The 27,184-nt window shown below is 46.6% G+C and overlaps 1 protein-coding gene across 4 annotated transcripts in view; it reads left to right on the top strand.

Moving 5' to 3' along the window:
* Window positions 1-2,298: 2,298 nt before the first annotated feature.
* Dys (Dystrophin) overlaps window positions 2,299-27,184 on the top strand; it is a 478,030-nt gene continuing 453,144 nt past the window's right edge. Inside the window, exons 1-2 of one of the 4 annotated variants that reach the window (XM_077685804.1) lie at window positions 2,299-2,642; window positions 12,080-12,188. In XM_077685804.1, coding sequence (XP_077541930.1) covers window positions 2,580-2,642; window positions 12,080-12,188 — 172 coding nt within the window. In that variant the 5' untranslated portion in view covers window positions 2,299-2,579. Of the gene's footprint in view, window positions 2,643-12,079; window positions 12,189-20,077; window positions 21,115-27,184 lie in introns of those variants that run through there. The other 3 variants (XM_077685803.1, XM_077685805.1, XM_077685806.1) reach the window with 3 other exon arrangements.

Below are 27,184 nucleotides of genomic sequence, written 5' to 3' on the forward strand. Positions count from 1 at the left end.
TATAACAACAACTTCAACTAATGACGAAGCAAAACGTAACACCAGTTGTCTAAGACAAAAGAAGAAAAAAGATAAATTACACCAAGCATACAGTTATACAATCACTAGACAAGAAGTGGGTATCAATTGAACAGCACAGTAAAAAAGTAAAATAAATAAAAGACAGATTTTTCAAACAAAGACTATTCAGTGTCAAAGGTTGTTTAGATAAAAGGGAAGGACGTGACGTAGCATCTGTGTGCTGTAGTACGTACAGGCCCGTGGCATTTCCCAGCGTGCCAAAGTACGGAAGTTACGCTGGTATTGTTTTGCAGTTAGTTTTGAAATATGAGGCCGAAAACTGTTACTTTTTCTTAGTCTACTTTCATATCGTTTGATCAGTGTGGTTCTGTAATACTCAGGCATTGGAACTAAGTTCATATCTTTAAAAATGGGGTGATTGTGGCTATCATATGCTGCGTTTACAATTATTCGGGCCGCCTTATATCGAAATATGAAGCGCAGGAGGTGAACAGGTGGCAGAAGGAAGAGGATGAGCCAGAATTAAGAGGAGGGGAGTGGCTTTTCTACAGAAAAAGGGGGAGTTTCCATAACAAACAGCTCCGCTGTAAGAATGTCCGCCAGCTTGATCACCCACAATGCTTAGTGAAGGCCAATCACTGTGATCTGATGTGAAATAAAAATGTGGTCTGCGCTGTGACCTCGCGCATTGCAAGCATGTTGATGTGCATTGCGTGATGTCACGGCGCAGGTCACTGTTTTCGTCAGATCACATTTTTATTGGCCAAATTTGTTGCCGCGGATGTCGCAATCGGTCATTCAGGTGCCTCGGGTCAAAACAAATCAACGGACGTCTTTTACAGCGTCCTTCGACTTTAAAAAAAAAACTTTGGTTGATTCCTCTGTCATAGGAATCGGTAAAACGGAAAAGTGAGAGGTGCAGCAAAATCTGCAGCTGAGCATGATTTGCAGGTCGGCGGCTGTCTTGTGGGTGTGCTTGAAGAGCGACGTCCTGCTGGCGGGTCGCTTCGGTAAAGGTGTACTGGCGTCATTTCCGTGACGGATATGACGGCAGTGAAATCTTGGTGTATTCCGGCATAAAACACGTTCGTGTTAAAATATATAAACCGAAAACGAACAACCCTCACTACAACGTACTCTTTAGTACTAAAGGTTGCTTCACCACAAGGAGGCCCTGTGTGCAGTGGTGCACCCTTTACAGGCCGCTTGCTTCGTTGTACTGGCGTCATTTCTGTGACGGATATGACGTCAGTGAAATCTTTGTGTATCCGGGAATAAAACACTTTCGTGTTTAAAAGAACGCTTGTTTTTTAGCTTTGATGAATGTATTAGCTAGATTAACTCCTCACATGATAGATCGAGTGGCTACTTCCGAAGCAACAGCTAAATCTGTTCACTTCGACTAGATAAAAGGAACGTAGTTTAGTTAGCTATGTAATTGGCGTCGCCCTTTGCAAACTGCGGTTTCTAAGGCACAAGGTCTCACGTGCACTTATCGGCCACACCGATTTTTTGTACAGTAGGTGTCTTCCGAGCTTTGTCGGTTCTAGTTCTCCGTAGAACTGGCCCCGAAACAGTTGAAAAAGCAGTGAGATCCCATTATTTTGTGCTTTTTTTCCACATAACCTTGAGACCGTAAATGTTAGGCGCAGCGTTCTTGCTGGTTACTTGCTTGCTCCGTAGAGTGGCAGCTACACAAGAATACCCGCCTCCGGTTTACCAGTGAGGTCCTGTACGTGACGGAAATAATGCGAGGCCATCGTTGATGGGCTATCCTTCCCAAACACGATTAAGAAGTTCCCATAACACATTAGGAACACGTGTTCACAGGTTGGCCGTGCCTAGCTCGCGCAATACGGGCCAATTTCTTGCCGTTCGGGGCACGATAGCCCTCCGGTGCCGTAAGTCGTCCTTCCGCTCCGGTCGTCATCGGCGCGGAGACATCCTCGCGTCGTCGGCGGCGATGGCCGGGGCCATTCATGTGTCATCTCGTGAGGCTCTGTCTCAAACCGCGTGAGAAGGGCCCCCTCCCCGCTTGTCTCTGCAGCCGACGGCGGCGGATGTGGACGATTAGGTCGACAGCACTGCTGCTGCTGCCTGGCCGTCGGCGTCGCCTCGTGGCTGCCTCTGCCGCCAATTGGGCTCCCGCAAGAAGCGCCGTACCCCTCGCTGCTGCTGCTGCTGGCCGACCTACGCCGCCGCCGCCTTTCCACCCTCGCCCCGCTCTTCTTTTCCGTCACTTTGAGCTTTTATTTTTCTGCGGCCGCCTGCCTCGGTTGTGCGTACAGTGCGCAAGCTGCCTTCCTTTCGCGAGGGTGTCACCGTCCGTAGCGCTAGCTATTACGCTGCGCTCGCTCCCAGCGGCGACGGGCGAGTTGTTCCGACCGGTGACCGGTCCAAGTTCGCCCCGGTGTGTTCGTTTTTTTCCGGCGGGGGGCGGTGTGCGCGTGGGTGCGTCCGTTGTGTGTGCGTGTGTGTGCGCTTGAAGCCGTGTGCCTTCCTTCGACGCCCTCGCATTCGATGCGCTTCGCGGTGCCGCCGGCCCTGCCAGAGAAGATATGGGTGAGCCGGAGCCGTGCGATGCGACCGCTACAGCGACAGCGGCGGCCACCGAGCCAACGGTAGGTGACGTCTTGGAATGCGCGGAACTACGCGTGCCACTTTCCTTTGTACGCGGCGGCGACTCCGACGATTATGCGACGGCGACTGCTGCGGCTGCAATTGACGCTACTTCCGGGTCCTTTATGAGCCGTCGCGGGTCGCGATATGTAGATAGAATGGCTCGACGCGTCGCGTAACTAGCAGGCGCGCGTAGTACTCAAGCAGCTGCGAAGGACGCTTTGCGGCAGAGAGCATGGCCTCTGCCTTGTCGTATAACAACTAGGGGAACAAATGTTCTTTAGCTATCTTTGCTGTTCAAGCGAGAAGGCGGGGGCCGGCAAAGCGTGCTTGAAAAAACCACCTCCCCATTTTACCCACTGTCCTTTCCCGAGACAAGTTTTTGAGCTTCGTTCAGACTGAAATCTGTTTGAAAAATTATCCGGGAAGGAACCCAGGACTACAACAACGTTAGAGGAAGGGGTCTCGGGGGTTTATTTTCTCAAATTGAAGCAGTGCCAATCTCTCAAATGCTCGTTTTCTTTGTTATGATATCAACTGTAATTCGTGGTGGTAAGAAAATTACATGTTTGCTACCTGAAAAGATGACATGAGCATTTATTTATTCATTTAAGATACTTTCAAGGCAAAAATGCACCGCAGAAAGTGGTAGGAGTGCACTGATATGACAAACACTGGAAGTACGTGGGTGTGTGTAAACACATTAATAGGTCTTCTATGACATTGAATTGGCAGCATTTCAGCTGGTGAAGGGGCTGCAGTCACCATTAGTTTTTGTGATGAAACAATCACTGTAAATTTGGCGCGACAAGAATTCTGGAAGACCAACGTTGCGCAATATTTGCACAATAGTTACATAATTGTTTCACGAACACCGGCAAATGCCGTTTCACAAAAATCTGACATTTCTTATTCTCCCTATTGCACTTCTTTTCATTATTCTCCTGACTTCCCGTTTGTTTCGATAGCCATTTCTTCCAACCTCAACAGAGAACCTCGTACACAACTATAGACGCCACCACCCCAACTCTCTTTATTTCCCACTAACTGTCATGGAAAATTTCATTACGTGCTTAATGTTTCAATCATTTACACTCACAGCAGTCTAGTATGATCACCCTATAGGCCCTCAGGGACAATCGTTTAATCATGTAAGAATCAGATGAACGCTTCTAAGATATTGTTCTTCAAGATTTGATTCTGCCTTTTTAAAATAAATAGCGAATGGCAGCTTCGTTACTACGAAATAGCAAGATCCGCAAGAACGCATCCTTCTTGCCACACGTTAAAAAAAAAGCAAAGCAAATAAGACCGAGGCACTTCAGCGATGGAGAAACTGGCACCATTAATGATGATGTGTGTTAATGGGACGCGTATTTACTAAACAAAAAAAATGGCCGCGTATCTACTCCTTTTGCTGCAAATTTCGACGAAAGACGTCAATCTTTCGTCAACATTTGTCAAGTAAATGCCTCCTTTCGCTTCCCCGCTCACCTCTCATGCTGTTCCTCTTCCGTCGCGCTCCCCCCAAGGTACACACGCTAGAGGTTTGCTAAGTCAATTAAAACTTACCGCGTTCCACTGCTGCAGGTCGGGTGCTTGATGCCAGCGCTGCCGTACGGCGGAGACGCACGTGAATCGAGGCGCCCTACTTAACGTTTATGGAACCACGTTGCCCTACTCCACGTGTGTTCCTCGCAAAACGTGGATACAAACTATCTAGTGGAACCTTTCGTAACTGTTTCCGTTTGATTTCTTAAAATGCCGCTAGAAGCTACAGTGGCGCGGACGACAGCAGGCGACGGAGTGAATTGTTAATGAATGAATGAATTTATTGTTAACAAGGAAAGGAAAGACCCCCAGCAGGCGTAGTTTGTCTCACCTAAGGGTGGACACCGGAACGCCTGCTGGTGTGGGGGGTGTGGGGAATGGGGAAAACAGTTGTACAGGAAAGGGAGGATAGAGAGAAGGAGAGGATACATATATACATATACACACGTCTAACAAGGGCATATATGTACAATGTATACAAGCTAAACGGTAAAACACCAAGGAAAAAAAGCCCCCCCCCCCCCCCGCACACACGCACGCACGCACTGTTCAGCAGTAGATGCAGTATTACATTTGCTATCGCAAAAATCAATCATCCATTAATTTTTAATAAAGGAACACTGCAAATATCATTTATGTATTGTTTTTGCCTCATATTTGCGTAATGTTTTGTTCTTGTTTAACAATGTTATCAAGTATAGATATTTCTACCGTACTTTGACGTTTAGATTTGGCTTGGGGTATACAAACCTATTGTGCAACTGCTGTTTCACTTTGGCCGGGTGGCTGAAGCCAGTTACAGACAGACAGACCGAAATTTGCGCGTTCAAGTAGCCCAAGGAAGGCTATCGTCTTTAAAAGTTGTCAAGACAATGTTGTGCGCACGCTGTGGGTCCGTCGCTGGAGTACGAGTGGCAGCGAGAACGGTCCGCTACGGCGCCCACCCTCGTCGTGGAAACAGGAAAAGTGTATAAAACGGAGGAGAGGGCTTGCCCGGCCTGGCGGACCTAGGGTCGCATCGGAAACCGATCCACGCAGAGAGAGAGAGAGAGAGAGAGAGAGAGAGAGAGAGAGAGAGAGAGAGAGAGAGAGAGAGAGAGAGAGAGAGAGAGAGAGAGAGAGAGAGAGAGAGAGAGAGAGAGAGAGAGAGAGAGAGAGAGAGATAGAGAGAGAGAGAGAGAGAGAGAGGGAGAGAGGGAGAGAGAGAGAGAGAGAGAACTCTAATGTGGGCTGGAGAGGCCAGCTCTGCTAGCGGCAGTGCTTGCTGCGCCAGATGGGGGTGATTACAATGCAGTGAAGTGAATGTGAGAGGCCGGAAAGGCAACAATTACAGAGAAAATAAAAGTTAAATAAAAAATGGCACGAAATGAAATGCAAGGAAAAAACTATAAGTAAAGTTAACTGAAAAAGTAGAGCGAATGGAGCCCAGTAAGCGCAGAGCGCCTAACAAGAAAAAGGAGTCAAAGCGTACATGACGACGCGAACGCGTACAGTCGTAGCCATGCGCACAATGGAAGAACTACAAAGTTTTGTCTAGTCCAGAATCTCGCAAAAAACGCAGAAGAATTTTCGTCCCTAAAGATGACTCATTGTTGTTGGCCCAGGGTCCAAGAAAGTGACACAACTGAAGGCTTGCCGAGCTGTTCAGTGCGTTCAACGTAAGACATGATGGTCACTCGTCTTGATGCTATGAGCTTTGTTGATGTCCTTTGACGGTGGGTACGAGGATAGCTCGCCCAGCAGGATGAAAACTTGGGCGAGTTTGTTTTGGTACAGCATAGAAAAAAGCGCAGAACAGAAGACGTCACAAAAAAAAAAAAAAAGGTAGCGCGTCGTCCTGCCTTTTTTATTACTTTTTATCGTCATCCTTTCCACGATTTTATTTTATGATCTACAGTTCATCCAGTCGCTGATGTGAGCAGGGGTAGAAGGAAAAGTGCCGTTATACCGATCCCTATGAAGGACACTACAGTGCACTGAACAGATGCGACGTGTACAGAAGGACATGCGGCAGACGACACACTTTCGATCATCTGCACAGTGCAGTGGCACGAAAAGAATCATTTCGTACTGCCGCGCCGTATGGTTACCTCGACGAGAAAAGGGCCAGAACTAACGCCTTTTGAGGGCAAAAATATGTGGCGCCAAGTCCAATGAGAATTCTATTCGCTGAGAAATTTAATTATTAATATAACCACCGTTTTTTTCACCCAGTTAAGAAAATGTATGGCTTTATTTATCAAATACTGCTATTTAAAATGCAGTGCTTGGTACATTACCACAAGAGACAAAGCAATAAAGTGTTCAGAAAGCTGAAATTTGTTTAGCAAACGAAAGCTACGATAGCAAAAAAACTTCGGAAGCCAGCAGTCAATTATAAATTTTCATTCAAATTGGGTACTCCTGAGCGGGACTTTCACATCGTAGCACAATGCATTACCATTTACACCACATTTCACTGCCACTAAAACATAATGCACACGGTCGCTTCTGTGTCTCGGCGTTCAGTTCCTCACGGAGTGTCCCGACACCGCTTCCGGCATTACTTACATCGAAGAACTCGATTCGTGCCCCCGCACGGGCGCCTCCGAGCCTAACGGCGAGTGGGATTATGGCCCGTCTTCTCATTCCCTGCTCCAGCCTGTTTATGGGCGGGATAAACCGCCTCTGTTATCCAGAGGGTCGGAATAACAGTCCCGTTTTTTGCTCCTCATTCCATACGTGGTGCGAGAACGAAGAGTCGTATAACGCTGCAGTTCACCATAAAACCGGTGCTCGTTGGAAACGGGTTGATTATTACGTTTCCGTTAAGCTTGTCCGTAGATCACGAAGGGCAGGACGGTCTTAGCCTCGCTCCTCGTTACAGCCTCTCACGCGTGAGCGTAGTGAGGAAACGAGGCAATTGCTTACTAGACTACACGGACGTTACTCCTTCCTTTCCAGACATCCGTGTTACGTCTCCCGCACCGTGAAGGCACACTTCTCAAAGACGTTAAGCGAAGGTTTAAACTCGCGCGTTTAGGATTTCATTTAGCTCTTCTTACTGCTTGTAGGTTCTTCGGTGAGCGCTATAGTTGTTTGTTCTTGCTGTAAATTTTCGCGTGACCGCCAATGGTCTGTGCACGAGCCGATTTGCGGTTCCCATTCTTTGTTCGCTTTCTGTGTTGTTGAGTTTCCAAAGTTATCACTAATCCAGCGATCTTGTTGCCGGCGGGTAGTGTGAAAACATCTGATGAAATCTGGCATTTTCGATATTGTCCTACTTCTATACAGCACACACTGAGCAGCCTATACTGTACAGTAAAAAAAAAAAAAAAACTCTAGCAGTACTCTATGCCCGTCAAACAGCCATTTGTCTTATCGTATACATGCATGGCGATCTCTTGTCGAGAGGGGACGAAGTCACTAACCCCAAAGCCGTTTTGCTTCTCAACTAAACTTCCCAGCACACGCAGATCAGATAACTAGACGTGTGTTGATCGCCCCCGGCGAGTCGATTGACCTCTCAAGAGAATCACGAAAGCCAGATGCATCTCTATATGTTCTTTGCGGTTGGTTCTGTTATCCAGCTGTCGAACTACGCTTGTTACACGAAAATGCACTTGAAGTAACCGTCTCACCGAACAGAGAAAGCGAACTATCAATCAATCAATCAATCAATCAATCAATCAATCAATCAATCAATCAATCAATCAATCAATCAATCAATCAATCAATCAATCAATCAATCAATCAGCGTTGGGTACCGTAGAAAAAAAGCCATCAAAACGGCCTTGACGGGGTTCACGGGCCCTATTACAATGCAACCGGTAGCAGCGGCTAGCCGCAGTCATAAACATGCACATTCTTACACACACATGAAGGAGTTGCACAAGACATGCATATTAAAAAAAAATATTGTTACGGTGCTGAGGGGGTTTGCATATACATATTGCATATGCATATGCAATACATATGCATACGCATATGTATTGCAAACAACATCTTAAACTAGAAGCGAAACAAAAGTAGACCTATTAGGAATCAAGAGGACGCGAAAACCAAAGATTTAAGAAGCGAGTTAAAGAAAGTGAAACTTAAAATGAGCCTAAGGAAACAAGCGAGTATTCATTAGACAGCATACTGTCGAATCAATAAAAATAAAATATAAAATGAGGCATAACAAGTGAACTACTACGTAACTTCAACATCAGATGTGACGGGACCAGGGAATATCAACGGCACAGCGCAATTTCGAATCAATAAAAATAGAAATCAAATAATACATTTAATGAAGAAGAACAAGTGAACAAAGAATTTGTGTCTATGTGGAAAAGGGGACGCGAGGCAATGCATTCTTTTTAATCCCATTAGGAAGCTTGCAGTATTGAAACTGGCCAATAATTTAGTAGGTGGATTTTGTCACAGCCATCGCGGAGAACTATAAATTCGGGTATTTGAGGTCGTTTTGGAAAGACTCCATCTCAGAGAGGACGATTAAATACGTGTTCTAGCAGAGGTGTTATTGTATCTAGTATATTCTTTGTAGGCCGAATTTACCCGTCCATCGATGTCAGTACAATGGCTACAAAGCAAAAGCTTTGACCCGCCGCGGTGGCTCAGTAGCCAAGGAGTTGTGCTGCTGAGCCCAAGGACGCGGGTTCGATACCGGCCGGAGTGGCTGGTTTTCTGACGGAGGCGCAAAGCGGAAACGCCCGTGTGTCGAGTTCGGCGCACGTAAAAGATCCCCAGGGGGTCAGAATTATTTCCGAAGCCCTCCACTACGGCGCGCCTCATAGTCCAGGTGTACCTTCAGCGTGTTAAACACCACAATCATCAAAATCTGTTTGTGTACGCACATAAATTTGCACCTTAGAACAGCTCTCTCAGTAAACGGAACTCCTGTTAAACGGAATTAATTTTTCCGGTCCCTTGAAGTTCCGTTTATCGAGAGTCTACTGTAATGTGGTTTCCCCAACCACGTTTACATAATTTATTACTTTGATACGTAAACTATTATGGCATAAAAAATACCGTTAAGTCTTTTGCAAAGTAAGATAAGATGTGTTGGCCCAACATGTTTTTTACTTGTGTGTGTATTTTCACCAGTAATCTCCAATCCGTGTTTCTGTTTTTATTCATTTGAGACAACACATTACGCTTTTAAAAGAAATGGTGTAACATTGGGTGGCGTTTCTTTCTCAGTGATACGTGCAGGCAGTGAGATATTTCCTACAATAAATTATGTAACTGCCACCTAGCTAATTAATACCCCGGCTACGCAGACGTTTCAAATAAGACTCGAGTCAATGCAGCGGCTGCACGGGCGTTTGAAGTGACATGCGAGTCAAATAGCCTTCAAAAGTTTCAATGTATGACTTTTGGAATTTCGAAGGCCATTTGACTCGTATGTCATATCAAACGTCCGTGTAAGCTATTTTAAGGGCCACGTTTATGTTAGGAAATCGGAGCCAGACAATAAGAGTACCTGTACAGCCCTCACTTTATAAAACTGGCAAACTCTGGCGATTCTTAGCTAATCATAGATAAGCACTAAACTAACTGCTACCCCTTTTCTTCGCTCACAAACGTGTACTTGCAAATTAAAAATATCGACCAAAAACTTCTGTCCCACCTCCCATGAAAACACTGCAAACTATTCCTGGGGCGACATAAGGGCTGGGTGCGATAATAAATGGTGAATCGTCACTACAGCATCTGTTTGATCCAAACGTTTAAAGCTGTCTGAAATTGCGCCACTGTTACTGGGAAGAGAAGGAATCACTTTATTGAGCCTTAGGCTGGTTTACCGAAGCTGTATGGCCGCCGGTTTGAGGCCGGCAGCGACGTTGGCAGCACGAGTGACCAGAAGTATCTGGACCTCTGGGTCCGCGAGCTGCCCAGCGCTCCCTCTCACTGCTCCTTATTAAAAAGCAGTTTTGAATTTTTGTTATGTTTTGCTTCTATGGTCGATTTACACTAATCCTTTCTTTCTTACTTCGCGGAAAATTCACCCCATCGAACCGGTTTGCGAACCGGTTCGGTACGCGATTTAGTCGAGCCGGAACTGAACCGGAACGGAATCAATTAATCCTAATCCGAACCGCAACCGAACCGGTATTTTTTCCGGTTCGACCCACGGGTGTATATAAATTTGAGAATAGAAATAACAAACTTCGGCGGGAAAATTAAGAGCAGCTTCAATATTCGCGGGGCAGGAACATTTAACTACTACAAAGCCGGCGCATACCAGGAAGCACTGTCTTACTCCGCTTCAATGCTCGTGCTTCAACGTTCCGGCAGTGCACACACAGCACAGTTACACGCGTCCTAAGTGACCGGGAGCGTAAAGCCCGCACGTGCGTTTCGTGAGGCGTGTGGGCGAAGGAGGTTGGGGGGCAGAGATGTGGGTCGGGGGGTTGGCGTCCTCCGTGGGCCTTGGCGACGACAAGCGCCGCAGCAGAGACGCCGCTCGGCTGTTGCACAGCGGCCGCGCGGCTGTGCCCGGCGCAGGAGCGCTCGTCGGCCACACAGCGGCCGACATTGATGGATACGTCGCCGTGTCTCGTTAGGAAGCCCCGGTGCTCCCGGTGAGGTGTACACGGTGTCGCGCGCACGTACACGGATGGAAAGTAAAAGCGACCACTATATCCGCTGCGCGCGTATACAGGCTTTCCCGTAGGGCTTGTCCCGGCATAGAGTCCGCGCTCCTCCGCGTTCTTCAGGTATGGGCCCGAGGAATCCCCACCGGAGCTGTCACCGGTGGTGCTTCTAATTAGTTCCTTTCACGCCCTTAGCCACGCTCTTGAGCGTATTGAGCAATATAGTATAACATTTAGTATTTTTCGTGTGTTTTTATGGCTGTTGTTACTTCCTAAGGCGCTCCACTGGTTATATGGGCTGCTTCGCATACAGGTCCCAATTTTTTTTCGAGTGTTTACTTTGTTTCCTTTCGCTGGTGCATCCACATCTGTACGTGTGTGCCTGCAAACGTGTGGGCGTGCGTGTGCGTTCATTTGCGTTAGGGAAAAGAAAAACAGACCGGCGTGGGTTTGTGTAAAGCGCCGTCGCTCTTTCTGCTCGGAGGCCTCAGTATGGTACGTTGTTTGCTTCCTTTGATTTTTGGGCGGCAACCGTCGTATGAGCGTCACCTACGTAAGGAACCTATTCTGTTTTCTGGTTTTGGTGGAACGACCCGTTGTGTTTCCTGGCTCTACTCATTGGGAGAGCATAAATTATGTTAATAGTTATACCGGGCACTGCGAAGTGTTGGCTCTCACGAACAAGCCTGGTGGTCAAGAAGCCATCAACAATCAAAAACCTAAAATCTAGGGGATGCTAATCGGAATACTCATGTCACAATATTACAGAACACGCACGCGCCTTCGCGCGCACGTACGCACGCACATTCGTGTGTGCATGTGCGTTTATGTTCGTGCGTGTTACTGCAAGACATTAGGTGACATGGGAGGAAGAGTGACGTTAATAATGTTACAGCACTGAAAATGACCAATGTGTCATGTAGGTGTCGCATGCGGCCTGCTTTCCGGGGAAAGGCGCCGCTGCAGTGGCTAAATTAACGAAAACGGTTTCTCTTGTTAAAAGATGAAGGTAAGAAAAACAAGAGCTCATCTTATACGTCTGAAGAAACACCTGGGGGGCAAGAGAAAGAATTTCGCCCCGTTCCTTTCTCCTCTTGCTGTTTTAAGGCGAAGCGCCTAATGAGGCGTGCGCAACTTGTCGCGCTATTCTTTGACGTTCACTTTCGGGCGTCGTCGGGAATCCATTGAGCATGTTTCGGGTCGGCGGTGTTGCCGTCCTTGCGGCGAGCCTCCGTGATCGGAAACGGCCAGCGTGAGCGGTAGGCATGTGGACTGTGTGCGTAATGCTGCGCGCTCTGTACGCGCAGCCGACGGACATGCCGGCCAGCGGCGGGGAGAACGGCCACGCCGACGAGGAGCTGTCGTCCGACGAGAAGAACCTCGACCTCTTCCAGCGCAAGATCAAGACGGAGAAGGGTGAGTGTGAGGGGAAACCTTGCACGGTTTCACTACTTAACTGCGCTGCCAATCCTCGCTTAAATAAAAACAAATGAAACGAAATAATTTAACCAAGGGCTTTATTTTAAGCATTACCAACATTTCGGAGCCTGCTGGGCTACTTCACCAGGGGTCACCATGTTTGACTAAGCGCACCAGTTATGCAGGAAAGATTTTTAAAGTCTTTATTCATGTTGCGATCGGCCTTTCTATTTTTTTTTTTTCACCTCTCACTTTGTTTTATTGGTCTCATCGTTTTACTGGTCTCGTCGTTTCGCTGTTTATTGGTATCGTCGGCTTTCAACTGAGATAACTTGCCTGCTTCTGATTTTAAGCCTTAAAGAAGCAAAGTCCTTCAAACTAACTGAAGGACTCTGCTAAATGTACGGCGATAACAAAGCCATGCGCTTAGCAAAAACGTTACTCGCGGCAGTTTAGCCGGCTTACGTGCTTTGAAGGCGAAAGCATTGTGCTTCCCTTAGCGATACTTATTAAATATTTCTCTGCATTCTTTTTGTGGGGGGAGGAGGGGTGAGGGAGGGTGTTATCGCTACGACGCTACAAATACTTAACTGCTACGAAGTGTTCAAGTCTTCTCGCTTTCGTTTCTTCGTCTTTTGTCGCGAATTGCTTCGACACACAGACTGGCCACACTTTGGGCCAGAGCTTCCGCAGAATTACAGTCATCCCTGGCTGGAGTGCACCTGAACTGTAGAATGATTTACACCCTTGCGGGTGTAAAACACTGTCTATAACTAACCCCCTCACATTCTAGCAGAGAAAACAAAGGAGAACCCGCTTAAGGGTGTTTTGTCGCTTATGACACCCTTACGCCCTAGCAGAAATGAAAGAATACACTCTTTTGAAGGGTGTCTTATCGTTTATTGCGCCCTTTCAAAGGGTGCTTTCTTTGTTTTTTTGATAGGGTGTAAGGGTGTTAGTTATAGACAAAACGGGTGTAGATCAATTTACGTTGTGTTCTATTCACGCGCCGTCACGTTAAACTGTCACACGAACATTTTCTGTACCGGATGACAACGACGACGACGTCGGTTTTCCGCACAATGGGGCACTTCAGAATTTCGCCTTAAAAATGCGCAGTGACGCTTGCGCATGGCCGCCGAGCCCTTGCAGTACTTGACAGGTACCTCAGTCTGTCAGGGGAGTACCCGGCTCTCTACTATGTGTATCTGATTCAATGGGATGGAATCTGTGCAACATCTTTATCTTGACCGTGCTCGTTGCACCGCTCGGGGACATTCATATTTGCGCCATCTTTTTGGGGATTGTTCTAAGAGAAATGAGCACCTTTGGCTCTTCAAACAGTCATCTCATTTGCCGCCAACTGCCGTGGATAAGCGATGCGCTAAGGGACATCGGCCGGGTACAATTAAATCGTTTCCACTGGCGGACGTAGCTGCTGGCGTCTTCCCATTTACCCCTGCGTATTTTATTTTAGAGCTGTTTATTTATGCACCTTGTTTTACAATTATTATTCATTGTCCTTTTTTGTTGTCTAATATGGCATACCCACCAGTATCTATCCGCTATAATTTATTTATCGTCCAATTTCTTTGACTTTCAAAAACATCGCACTGTGCCCCCAGTGTGTATGTTGCGACACCAACTGCGGGGACGATGAGCCAATATCTTATGAGTGACTGCTGAAGGAGAATGGGAAGGAGAGAGAGAGTGAGTGAGAGAGAGAGAGGAGGGGGAGGTTAGATGGAGGGGAGAGGGAGGGAGGGAGGGAGGGAGGGAGGGAGGGAGGGCATTTTCTGGGGCTGTACGGGGAGGAGAGTATTCTCAATTTTAAATTCCTTTGTTTTTGTTACGTTGGGGTGCAGCAGTCATTCAATGAGGGTATCCCTTTTCATAGAAAGGTAGCGATACCAGTCCGTGCACTCATAATGGACGCTGTCACGTGACAGGGCCTTCCAACTGACCACGTGAAGTAGCGCAGTCAAGGAGGCCTCTCTGACGAAACATTAAAGGAGTTTCGTGTTAACTGAAATATTACACATTTTCCTAAATTTTCTAGCGTCTGTTTGACGAGGAACGGTGGTTGGTTTGTTCACAAATTAATGATCAAAGCTGGAATGTCTCCTTTCCGTTTCCCTCCATTTTTGTATGTTCGTGCGTGCGTGCGCGCACGGGATGTGAAGTAGAAACTCCCAGCAAACCCCTAACGGAGCCGAGCGCGCGCCGAGGGGAGCAGAACCATGCAGCCTGTGGGCGGTCGCACCTTGCAGAGCAGGGCAATTTTCGCAGTTGGCTTTTGTTTAGGCCGAGTAATATGTTTTAACCGGCCATCAAGTTTTAACAGAAAGCACTATCTGTTACGAACATGCTGTTTTAGAGGCTATGAGGCCACGTGGACATCACTTTTAAAAACGAACTGAACGTCCGGATGATTAATTGCAAAAAATTCATATGGAGTTTTTAATTGCTTCCATCAGGGTAGATGTCAAAATTAGAAGAACGGGGACATGTAGTTAAAGTACGGAATTAAAAATGTTTAGTCTGGGTGATGGCTGCGGATGTCAACCTACAAATTACTATGACTGTATGACTTATGCGAGGCGCGCGATATACTGCGAAGCGCTTTTTTTAACGCTAAATTTAGGAACCCTAACCAAACCTACCTATACCAAGCCAAATACACGTTCTTTTTTTAAGAAGCGGGGTAGTGTGTGTTATTACTCGCAAACGCGCACAAAGTGGCAACTAGATGGCGCCACAGCCTTCGCTTTCGCTGGCTAAACGTGCACACCAAGGCAAAAATTTGGCCGAAATCGAAACTTGCGCAGCAACTACCAGCTGTGTGGTAGTCCGGCAGTCTTTCGGTAAAGTTTACCGGCTGAATCTGTCTCCTAAAAAAGAAAAGAATTTGTCAGAGCACGATCGTTACATTTAGTCTACATTTAATAGCCTTGCGCCAATTACACTTCGAAAAAAAAAAAAAACAATCAACAGTCTCCGCCAGTTCCGTTCCGCTATTCACAGTTTTTCACGTCACAAGTAGCGTGAAAAAAAAAAAAAAAAAAAAACACGGGGTATGACACTCCTTTGCATAACCTTGGCATTTCCTGCTTTACCTGAAAAACTGCTGATGGCGAGAGTCATATTCTGGACACTGTAAACTGCCGATCCGGGCCAACTTTTTTCACACTTAAGTACTCTTTCAAACGCCACCAAGGCCAAGACATATGCAAGGCCACTGGGTCAGAAAGCGTCCCTTGTGGCGGATGGGGCTGATGCGAATGTCTATCAGTAGGCGTCACGTTACAACCGACAGTGATGCCATCAGTGAGCAGACAGATAACTTTTAGCGAACGTCAACTATAAAGAAAAGCCACCAATGTCAGCTGGTGCACATGATGGTGGAAACTTAATGTCCTCCTCTGTACGCTTGTAAACGACATGCCCTGACCGTCAGGTTACGCGGTTCCATGTAGCTGTGGCGCCTAACTGACGCTGTGTGGCAGCTAGAAAGACGACTTCAAGGTGAAGGTCGCAGCAAGGATGCGGCAAGGTCGCTGGCTCGATAAATGTCCCAGTAATTTAACAAAGGCGTGTGGTGACTTGCCACTAAAAAAAATCGTTGGAAATGTCGACGAAAGATGATAGAAAGACGATAGACATGTGCCAAGTAAATGCCCCCTTCGCTTTCCCGCTCATTTCTCATGCTATTCCTCTCCCGTCGCGCTCCTCCCAAGGTACACACGTTGGAGGTATGCTCAAGTCAATTTAAATTTACCGCGTTCCACAGGCCGGGTTCCTCGATGCCAGCGCTTCCGCACGGAGGAGACGTGCGCGAATCGAGGCGCCCTACTTCAACGTTTTCATAACCTTGTCGCCCCTTTCCGCGTGCGTTCCGAGCGGAACGTGGAACCTATCTAGTGGAACCTTTCGTAACTGTTGCAGTTTGATTTCTTAAAACCCCGCCAGGAGCTATAGTGGCGCGGGCGACAGCAGGCGACAGAGTGATTTCTTTCGTTTCTGCAGTGGATATACTGTTTCATTGGCTATCGCAAAAATCAAGCATCCATAATTTCTCTCATAAAGGAACACTGAAAGTATCACTTGTGTATCGATTTTCTGCCCCACATTTGCCTAATGTTTTGTTCTTGCTCAACAATACTGACAATATGAACATTGCCACCGGACTTTGACGTTTAGATTTGGCTGTGGGTGTGTAAACCTATTGTGAAAATTTTGTTTCACTTTGGCCGGGTGGCTGAATCGAGTCACAGACAGACAGACAGAGGCACACAAACATAAAGAAAAACTGACCAAAATTTTCGCGCTTAAGTAGCACAAAACAAGACTTTAGAAAGTCTTTTAAAAAAATCGCAATGTAAGATCTCGTACAGCTCAGTCACGGGCACGGTTCGATCCGGGCCACGGCGGCCTTTTTTTAGGGGACAAAAGAAAACGGTCGTGTGTCAAGACTTTACCGCATTATAAAAGATGCCCAAATGATCTAAATTAATCCGTTGCCCTTCACTGTGGCGTGCCTCATGGCCTGGGTGTCACTTCGTCGTGTAAAACTGCCAAAGTTGTACAATCGCGACAATACGGACGCGTAGTCATTTCGTCCATCTATGCAACTTAATCTATGCAACTTGGAACAGCGGGGAAGGAAAGTCTGCAAATCGTTTTTTTTTCTTTTAGTCGGAACGTACGAAACTGCCTGTTTAGTGGTTATTGTTCTTCATGCAACTCTTTTTATCGTAACTTGCGAAATTCACCTACTAACATTCGTAAACTCGCCTTTCAAACATTCATCCTGCCACAATTAGAATTCGCCTCGCCAATCTGGTCGCCTCACCAGAATTACGTAATAAATATGATAGAAATGGTACAGAATAGAGCAGCCCGGTTCATATCACGTAACTATACTATCAATTCCAGCGTACCGCAAATAAAACTAGACCTGCAACTTCCTCCATTAGACAGTCGCCGTAATATTGCTGCTTTGTGCCTTTTCCACAAATATATTTTCACCCATAAACGAACCCGGCTACCACTTCAAATACCTTATTGTTTTTCACGCAGATTGCATAATCAGTCCAGTTTCATGCGCATATACGGTAAAACCAATGCATTTAATTCATCCGCACTGCCTCGTGTCATTCGCCTTTGGAATGATCTGCCTGATAACATTGCCACCATATCTAACCCCGAAACATTTCGCCGTCAGCTACTCCTGCATTACACAATTTAATGCTGTTAAAATATTTTTGTGTAACACCCATTACCAGGATTTTCGTGTATGTTATGTATGTGTGTGTTTTTTTTCTCTCACAAATTGTAGGCCACAAGTGTTCATGTACGGTGAAAAAGTGATCGCCTTGTTCTTGCAAAATATGTATAATGCATTTACATTTTGTTGTTACGATGTTCCTGTCTTCAATTTATGCTTTGTATTGTTATTACGTTTTCACACGCCCCCCTTACTCCATGCCCTCCAGTAGGGCCTGTAAGGTTTCTATGAATAAATAAATGAATAATTAATATTTTGTTTTTGTTAATGGGGCTTTGCATCTGAACAGTAGCGTTCATTGTTAAGCCATCTTTACAGGCCAGGAGTTCAAATGTTTTGGGAGCTGTGGGGAAACGTCACAGCGTTGAAAGAAAAAAACTGTCGTTACTTCTGATATTGCCGTAATATAATTCTGAACTAGCATGTATTTATAAAAAACTACTTTGGTGCTATATCCAGTGCATGCTTTAACCTCACTAGACCTCAAGGTGTAACTATTAAATAAACCATCTCACGTAGCAATGTCACCCATGGCTGACATAACTGTATCACAACAGGAGCCAAACTGGTGTAAAAAGCGGGAGCTTCCCGTCAGGCAAATGGAGAGGCTCGTGCGCAAGCTGGAGTGTGGTAGTTATTTCAATCATCCGTGCAGGTCCACTTCTGCGCTTTATCAACTCAACTCCAAATTCGAACTTTATATCTTAGCGCATAAATTCACCAGACGTCGGTTTGTGGGAAGTAATCGCCGCTTCATGTGCTGTAAGGCCAGCACAAAAATTATGAATCTGTGCTTAATTATTTTGTGTGGCAAAGTCAGCTTACCAGACGTTTCCAGTGGACGATGTTGTGTAAGATCTATTGAATCGACAAGATTTAGGTGAAATCCCCAAGGTGGAGTAAGTTTCCGTGGAGGAAAATTTGAAATACACCTCAATGCAGCCATACGGTTACAAAGGACAGCTATAAATCTTTCTCAGAAACTTCACAGTTGAGGAAAAAATCGTCCTGGTCCAGGATTCGGATTCGAACCCGGGACCAGCGCTTAACCGGAGCAGTCGTTCTACGAACTGAGCTAACCACGAGGCTAGTCGTTTGTAGCGTGAGAGCGAATTGATCGACAACTCGCAGTGAAGGACAGGTGTTAATTGACCAGAATTTAGGGAAAACCCCCAAGGTGGAGTAAATTTCTGTGAAGAAAAATTTAACATCCACCTCAATGCAGCCATACAGCTACAAAGGAAAGCTATACAGCTTTCTCAGAAACTTCACAGTTGAGGGAAAAAAATTAGTCCTGGTCCAGGATTCGAACCCGGTCAATTTATTTCTCTGAAAGCAGCGTACATGTTTGCGCTCATGTTATATAAAAAAAGACAGATCAATAGAGGCTTTAAAGAAGCATACACTTCAAATAGTTACGGCGCATGCCCTTGCCTTTCAAGTGCTGATGATGCATTATGCTGCCTGGCTGCTTGTTTAGGTGTTGGTTGCTCCTGTGAGAGGTGCAGGGTTCAAAAATTAGTAGGAGCAAAATAAATATTTTTGTTTAACGCTTGCATTAAAAAGTATAAAAGTACTCTGTCGTAATGTATATCAATGGCACTGTAACTTCATGGCAAATAACGACGATGTTCAAGGACTAACACCCGGGCCTTTCATTACTACACTGCGCCGATTAGCTCCTGCTGTTAGAGAATATTGCCGGTGACACATAATTTTCTTTGAAAGATCATAGATAAATATTTTCCTGTCCATTTAATTTCGTAGTAGTAGTAGTAATAAAAAATACATGCCTTTGACTTTATTAGGTTCGCCATTGGTGTGAAGTACTTCATTTTGGAAATGAAAATCTGGCATTCAATCATCCAGTCAGGAACACATTCGAGGAAGAAACGATTTACTTCTTACTGACTGCATAACTGAATGTTACGCTCTCACCGGCGCCCACAAAATCAATCAGTAAAGGCAGAGTCTTTCAATTGGGGGACCCTGGTAAAAGCAAAAGCAAACAACACAACTAAGGAAACGATAACCACCCGTAATGGTTGGCTGCGCTTCCCAGCCAGAACGCAGTTTGCGAAACCCATGAGAGCTGGCGTCATCTCTCTTCGTGATTCGGATATTTGTGATGTGTGTGGGAGCCGTACCAGATACGGATGTCGCTTACCGCTCTCTTCGGTGCTTCGCCACCACGCATGGTGACGTTAGCGAGTGCAGTGAGTGCTCTACGGTAACATTTATACTTCTATGTGTCCGAAAGACCTACTTATCTCCGGTAATGATGCGATGGACAAATGCGCGGAGCGCCTCGGGGACAGGTGCTCGGCGGCGAAGGGAACGGACGGCACTCCCGGGATAGCAGAAAAGAAAGAAAAAAAAAAGAGACAGTATCTCTTCGTGTGAGGTAAAAGAGAGCACGGGGAGCAGCAACGATGCTGCACAGGGGTGGAAGAGGAGGGAGCGGCCGGAGCGGGGATGGAGATCACGTGGCGATGGTGCTAGGCCACGTGACGCGGCGGGGAGGCTGCCGGGAAGCGGCGCAGGCTTCGAGGCCCGGCCGCGTGGCGGCAGGAGAAGCCTCCCTTCCAGTGGAGCTCTCGCGCACGCTGGCGTGCCGCCGACGCCTGCGAGGAGTCATCATCACACCACCACGCCTCGTCGTTGCCGCTGCCGCTGCTCGGACTCTTCGTCGTCTCTGGCCGCTTGTCGAGCCCGCACGGCTCTAACGCCGTCCGATCGTCGCTGCCGCATTTCCCGCCGTGATGGGCGAGTGTTATTCCGTGGTGTGTGACAGTGGGCGGTGAAGTGAAGCGGCGATCGGAACTATTCCGTCTGCAGCAGTAAAAAAAGTCGGCGGAGCATACAAGCGACGCGCTGCCCCGGTGCGCGCGTACCCGTTCGTTCGCGAGGACGCGCAGCGAAGTCACACGGTGCCGCGTAAGCGTCTCGGCTGGGTTCAAAGTGGGCGTCCAAGTGCTCCCGGAAGTGCACTGTGACAAACGTGTTCGCTGCTTCTGCGAGACTGTGCAGTCAGTGGCTGGGGACGCAATCTGCTTGTCACTGACAGGGGAAATGCGATATGTGTGCTCAAAGCAAAAATTAGCTTCCTCTAATATTCGCGCAAGCGTTGCCGCCTCAGCAGCGCTTCTGTCGAGACTGTTTCGTTCCTATGCTTGGCACTCAGGTGTCACTCACAGCAGTGACTTGCTTCGAGGAGCAATCCACGGTGATCGACCAACAACGTGCGCCTCGCAGGAAAGCTTCAACTAAGCGTGCGGCCAGACCGTGCGGCTGAGTGAATGCGTGTCGCTTGTGAGGTGAGTGTGGCTGTGGTGATCGGCGGTGCCCTCTTCTTCCCGTGAGCCTTGCTCAGCGGCCCGACGCTCGGCATGCATCGCCGGAGGCCCCCAGCGATCCCGCCTCGACCGTCTTTCGCTGCAACCCTGGGCGGCGGCAGTGGCCTTGGCGCCGCTGGAAGCGGGCCTTCGTCGCACAGAGGCTTTGTGATCCCGACGCTCGACGTTACCGATTACGACGACGAGGAAGACGACGAAGAAGAGGACGACGACGAGGAAGACGACGACCGCGACAGGTGGCGTCGACGGGAGACAGACGACGAACTCGTACTCGACGAATGTGAGTGTTTGCAAAGCGTCATCGCTTGCCCGTATTGCAGTGTAGCGAGGGGTTTAGTACCTCATGGGAGGTTCCTCTTTAGCTTATTTCTCATGGCTGCGTTGCAGCCAGATGTTTCTCGGTTATATCTGCTAAATATTGCAACCAGTAACGGACACGCGGCCATCAGGCCGCATTGCCGGATTGCCGGAGGTGAAAGAGTCTGCCGGATGTCCTGCCACAGGCGGTTACGAGTTGAGCGTCCACCGTGGCTGTAGAAGTCACCAAGTGCACTTGTGTGCCTTGGTGGCGCCGGTAAAATAGGTGCAAGCGACTCCCCGACCTGGCGTTCGGCCCTTGTGTGGGACTACAACGCTTGGGAAGTTCACCCGGCTCGCGCGGGAAATCGCCCCTGTGGAGTGGGGCGGCTGCAAAAATTCAGAAACTTTTTATTTTATTTTTTACTTCTGTTGACATACATCCATCCATCCATACATACATACATACATACCTGCATGCATGCATGCATACATGCACGCACGCACACTCACATACATACACACACATACATACATGCACGCACACACATACATACGTACATACACACATACATACAATCATACATACATGCACACACATACACACACGTACATGCATACGTATATATGTATACACGTATGTATGTACGTACGTACACACGCACGCAAGCACGTGTGCGCGCGCTGCCAAGCCTTAGACCGAGGTGTAAGCGTGCCTTGTGCACACGAGTGGATGTCCTGCATGCACTGATCATGATCCCCTCCTCTTCTCCCTTCCTTCCTTCGTTTTCCCGCCCGTGAAGAATTCATAGCTGCGGCACTCTTTGGACCAGCCTTAGCACATTAGCAACAAGAAACGATACCACAGTACAGAGCCATATTAATACTGCGGTCGTAGGTAGTGATACCGCCACATGTGATGTCTTTCCAAACTTTGAAGCTGCCGAGTTCTAGCAGAAATAAAACGCGCGAAGTCACAAAGGCGGGAAGATTACGTTAAGAACGAAGTCTGAAAAAAAAAAAAAAAAAACATGACACATCCTTATTTTCGCGCTCATCCCTGAAAATTGGGCCGCATCTTCTCCCGTTTATTTCTTTGTTTTTCTTTTTTTTCCCACAGGCCTCAGTGTAAGTTATGGTCGCGCACACGCACAAGAAAATACACGTTCGTGGCATGCAGATTTAAAGCCTCGCAGAACAGCGCTGGAGGCATAAGCGAAAATAACCGGCAAAAAGCAGAAAGGAGCAGAACATTGCTGTCGGGTTTCTCGCATCGACCTCAGTTTTCAGCGCGAGGCAGCGTCGGGCCTCTAATTGAAATTGCGCTCCCGGCATGTCTTAGTTATTTTGTGCTCATTAGCTCGTAAAAGAAAAATACACTCAAGTAGAGTTCCTGGGTCTGGCCGTCACTCTTACACTAATCAGCTTTACTTTTATTGCGAAAGCAAGTACGTGAATTTATTGCAGGAATTACAACCGCGCTTGACGGTTCTGGAAAAGCTCGGGACACCTTAATACGTCTACGAAACGACAGAAGAATTTGGAAAAATATTGCAAAGTGAGACACTTCTATTGTGAATTTTTCTCCAGTGAGTAATTGTTCCTTTGGTCTGCATACAGAAAGCAAAGCAGAACAAAGGGCACTTTCAGCCTGGCGCCAGCGTTTCGACAAGGAACTTGTATTAGCCATGGCCAGACACGAAATACTCGTCGAACCGGCGGCGCCGCGTTGAGCCTGTGTTTGTATGCATACATACATACATAATACATACATACATACATACATACATACATACATAAATGAAGGAAAGTACCTAAACGCAAATGTGGACTAACGTTCCTCCTTTCACCAGCCTTCTTTTCTTTTTCGACCGTATATATATATATATATATATATATATATATATATATATATATATATATATATATATATATATATATATATATATATATATATATATATATATATATATATATATATATATATATATATATACGGTGCAGTGATTATCACTTCCAAATAACGAAGGAAGCTCATACTTATAGAAACAGTGATGGCGTAAAGGTCGTTGCGGCAGCGATGAAGAAGCAAGTCGGCTGCTATCGTGGACTTAAACCTGCTCGATTGTCGTGAAGGTTGCGTGCAGCTTCGCTACCTTCAAGTCTTACGCGTTAGTGTGAACTTCCTCCAGTTTTTTTTTTAATTTTTCTCCTTCGTTCTCCGCACATCATTCTCCTACCTCCGGGTCGGCGTCTTGTTAAAAGTGCACTGTAGAATAAAAAAATATCTATTTTGAAGCGATAATCGCTTCATTTGTCTCAGTAGGATAATTAGGACAATACTAAAAATACCTCGACATACCATAGCCCTCTGTATATATAGGCCGAAATGAGATAAAATGGATTAAATTATTGACACTCGCGTGTCTTGAGTACCCGTTCATACGCATTTAAATATGTATTAGAAAGGGCCCCTATGGCCGTCGCCGCTCACTTGTCGCATACTCTTTCGGAGCGCCTCTCAGAAAAGAGGCGCGGAGAAATTGATGGGGAGCGCCCTCGTCCAAGGCACTCTCCGAAAATAGATTACGGCTCTGGGAAAAAGAAAAAAAAAAGAGAGGGGGGGGGGGGGGGGGGGGGGGAGGGTGAGACGCTGCGAAAACCGTTCACCTTGCGTCCCTGAACATCTAACCGGGCCAAGAAGGCACTGCGTTCTGCCTGGAACAGACGGCCCTGAAAGATGTGTAGCCATGAAGGCTTAGTTGTGTAATGAGAAAGGCAGAAAGTTTCTATAAATACGGAGAAACCATTTGCAGGGTGCTGGGGAGGGTTTTCTGTCTACTGTGCCCGCATTTCGTCTTGTAGTGCTCGACGCCTTAAAGAGCAGGAGACGTTGTTTTAGCGCCAGTTCCGAAAAAAAAAAAAGGAAACTAGGGGTAATAAAGCGTCAGAGTTAGCTGTGCCTAAAATAACGTATACGGTCCTCTTTATGGGAAAGAAAAAGAGACATTGAATGTATGTAGTTCTTGAGCTCCTGCAACGAATTGAAAATGTCTGAAGAAGCACGGAGCATTTTAGGACGAGCATCATTTACTGCAGGCTTCGGATGGCGGACGAGGATAAGGGATCAAAACGATAATGTGGAGCTGTGAAGAGCTGTAGAAGGGGACTTATGTGTGATTCACTAGTTGTTTCCATGGCTTAATGCATACAAGTGCAGGGAACTAAATGGTGCAATGAGATGCGATGATTTCTAAACAATGAAATCATTCGGCTAACTAAAGGTAAGAACGGTGGGTAGCAACTGACAAAACTGGCCGCCGTCTTGAAGGGGCATGCAGGGGGGATGGCGATTGTGAGGCTGGTTATGAGGGTGATGATAATGACGGTTAAGAAAGCGGAGAAGAAGAGAGACAAGAATAATAATATCATCATTTCTTCTTCTCCTTCTCCTTCTTCTTCTTTTTCCTCTTCCTCTTCCTCTTCTTCTTCTTCTTCTTCTTCTTCTTCTTCTTCTTCTTCTTCTTCTTCTTCTTCTTCTTCTTCTTTGCCATCCTCATGATCATCCTCTTCATCATCGTTCTCATCATTATTTTTATCAAAAGAAAGAGGATATGTGCGCGGTGATGACTGGTATGGTAATGATGTGTAGGTGTACGAATCAGTGGAGGCCTGTAAAATGTGCGGAGGAGAATAAGCTAAATGTACCTGCGGATGTATCCAACTTTCGAATTCAGAGCTTCCTAAGCGTTAAATATGGGACGAATAATAATCAGTGAAAAGGAGGTAAAGCAGGAAGCAATTTTTCAAAGCAAATTCGAATAAATAATGGTCCGGATTCTTGGCGCGTTGCAAGGAACCCGTCTGTACATGACATTTCGCTCAAACAAATTACCCTTACGTAAGCCGCGTTTCGCACGACCGCATTCCGGCCTACAATTTTGCCCAGGATATGTTTGCAAGCGACCATGTTTCTCCCGAAAAATGTTTTACTGAGTAATTCTTTCCCATCGCGGTAAAAAAAAGCCGGGATTGAACGAATTTCTGCCGGTTTAATATTTCCGTCATAAAAACCCGCGCTTTCGCGCTCTTTCTTTTCCCCTTTTTCTATGAATAACGCAAATACTTTCGACGAGAGGCCAGAAAAGAGACAGAAAAATCTTTTCTTTAAAATATGCATCGGCAGTACTTTATTTCTGCTCGACTTTCGTATCACGTAAAACGTTTCCTTCCGATACACGTTCGCAGCGAAAGCGTTGTCTGTGTCTTCCGGCGCCGTTCAAAGCAGCGCTCTTTTTCCGTGGGTTATTCCGGCCTCCAGTCGGCCTACTATACTATATGTAAGTTAGAATGTTACGCAACGCACATTCTATTTCTTCCGCTCCCTTCTTTCTCGGCTTGCACCAACGGTCCAGGCCCCCTCAGAGCGGATCGATGCTAATGTGAAACTGACGGGCACGTGCGGTTACTGTGGACGTGCTTTTTTACGACGGGGGATATACGGCATGCGGAAAAGTTCCGTTTACGCGTGGTCGTATCCGCTCGCACCCGGGCTTGGTGCGCTCGAGCGATGACGCCTTATTTTTTGTTTTCTATCGAACGCCGATTTTTTTTTTCTTTTCATCTCGCTTACTTTCTATCATAGTGGAGCAGCGGCTCTAGGAAGTTGTGTTGCGAGTGCCTGGTTGAGGATTCGCTTGGGTTCGGTTCCCTGCCGAGCGCGTTGATAGCAGGGCTTGTAGGTAAGACTCCTTCATTAGGTAAGAATCCTTCACGGCGGCAGAAGCATTTAGATACAAGGGCGCCTGCGTAGAAAAGTATATATAAAAGTAACACGAGGTCGAAAATAAGTGTCCGCCGTGAGGAAAGGCCCCTTAATTACAGTCAAAATTCCGAGAAGATGCTTAAAACCTCATAGAACATAAGTAGGGCATCGGGTTTTCGGAGTTTATTTTTGTTAAAATTCGGAGAGTCTTTTCGGTGTTTATATCTTGTGAATATCCAATTCTCCGAAATTCATATTTTATTCCGCTTTGTTTTAAAATACTCCAAATCACAGATGAAACGACATCTGAACACGAACACCTCAGAACACTCTGAGCAAATTTTTGACTCCAGGATTTAAATGGCAGACAGACACACGTGTACACAAGCACGAATAGTTAAAGACGAAACATGCAAGTTTCTCCTATTACAACCTTAACGCTTGTTGCAGTACACGCTAGCACACGAAATTTTGTCGCTGATGGAAGGGCGCTGCTTTCGATTGATATTTCTCAGCATAGAAAATGCCCTTTCAATGTTTGCTCTAGGAATAGGTTGAACTAGAAGCCTCGGCGCGCATCGAGAAATCCCTGGGTGTTGCTCAGTGTGAACTCTACAAACCGACAGGGGTTCAACAAGGTTACTTTTTCATACCTTCGGAAGTTTGCAAGATCTGTAACGAGCTGGCTTATATCAGGGTATATAACCCTTGTTTAGACAAATGTACTGGTCTTGAAGGAGGAGAAAGGAGCCTTCTTGTGGGACCGGTGGCCATTCGTAGTTAGCGTTGAAAGTGCGAATGGCCCGTGGTTCCAATAACTTACCGATATCCTGAAGTCCGAACTTCGGTCGTCATTTTTTGCCGCCGTCCTGCTCTAAAATCGGTGTTTATAGGATAAATCCGAATTGTCCGAAATTTTCAGCGGCGAGTGTTGGTCAGATTTCCGAAAACCCGGAGCCCTAAGCATAATGCACCTGTCGCCATGGCGGAAAGCCGCACTCGTATGAGCACAATCTCGTCGCCGAGTACGAAACCTGCATGCGGCGCCGCGTTGTTGTCATAGGTACGTTCTAAGAGCGTGTTCCCCCTCGGGATAGGTTCAACACGTTTGAGAGAAATCGGGATTCCGAAGGTAGTATTGTTTAACTGAAAGGTCATTTGTCGTTTATGGCGTGAAGGAACGTTAATTAGACGTTCTAAAAACTCCGCTAGGTGGATGTCCAATCGAACTTGTAGTGACTTCGTAGTGTGCGCTGCCTTTGCGTTGAAGCAGGGCGCTTGTTTGCGC

The sequence above is a fragment of the Haemaphysalis longicornis genome, unplaced genomic scaffold (assembly GCF_048455015.1).
Source record: "Haemaphysalis longicornis isolate Haplotype H1 unplaced genomic scaffold, Haemaphysalis longicornis Haplotype H1 scaffold_9, whole genome shotgun sequence".
In the NCBI taxonomy this organism is placed as follows: Eukaryota; Metazoa; Arthropoda; class Arachnida; order Ixodida; family Ixodidae; genus Haemaphysalis; species Haemaphysalis longicornis.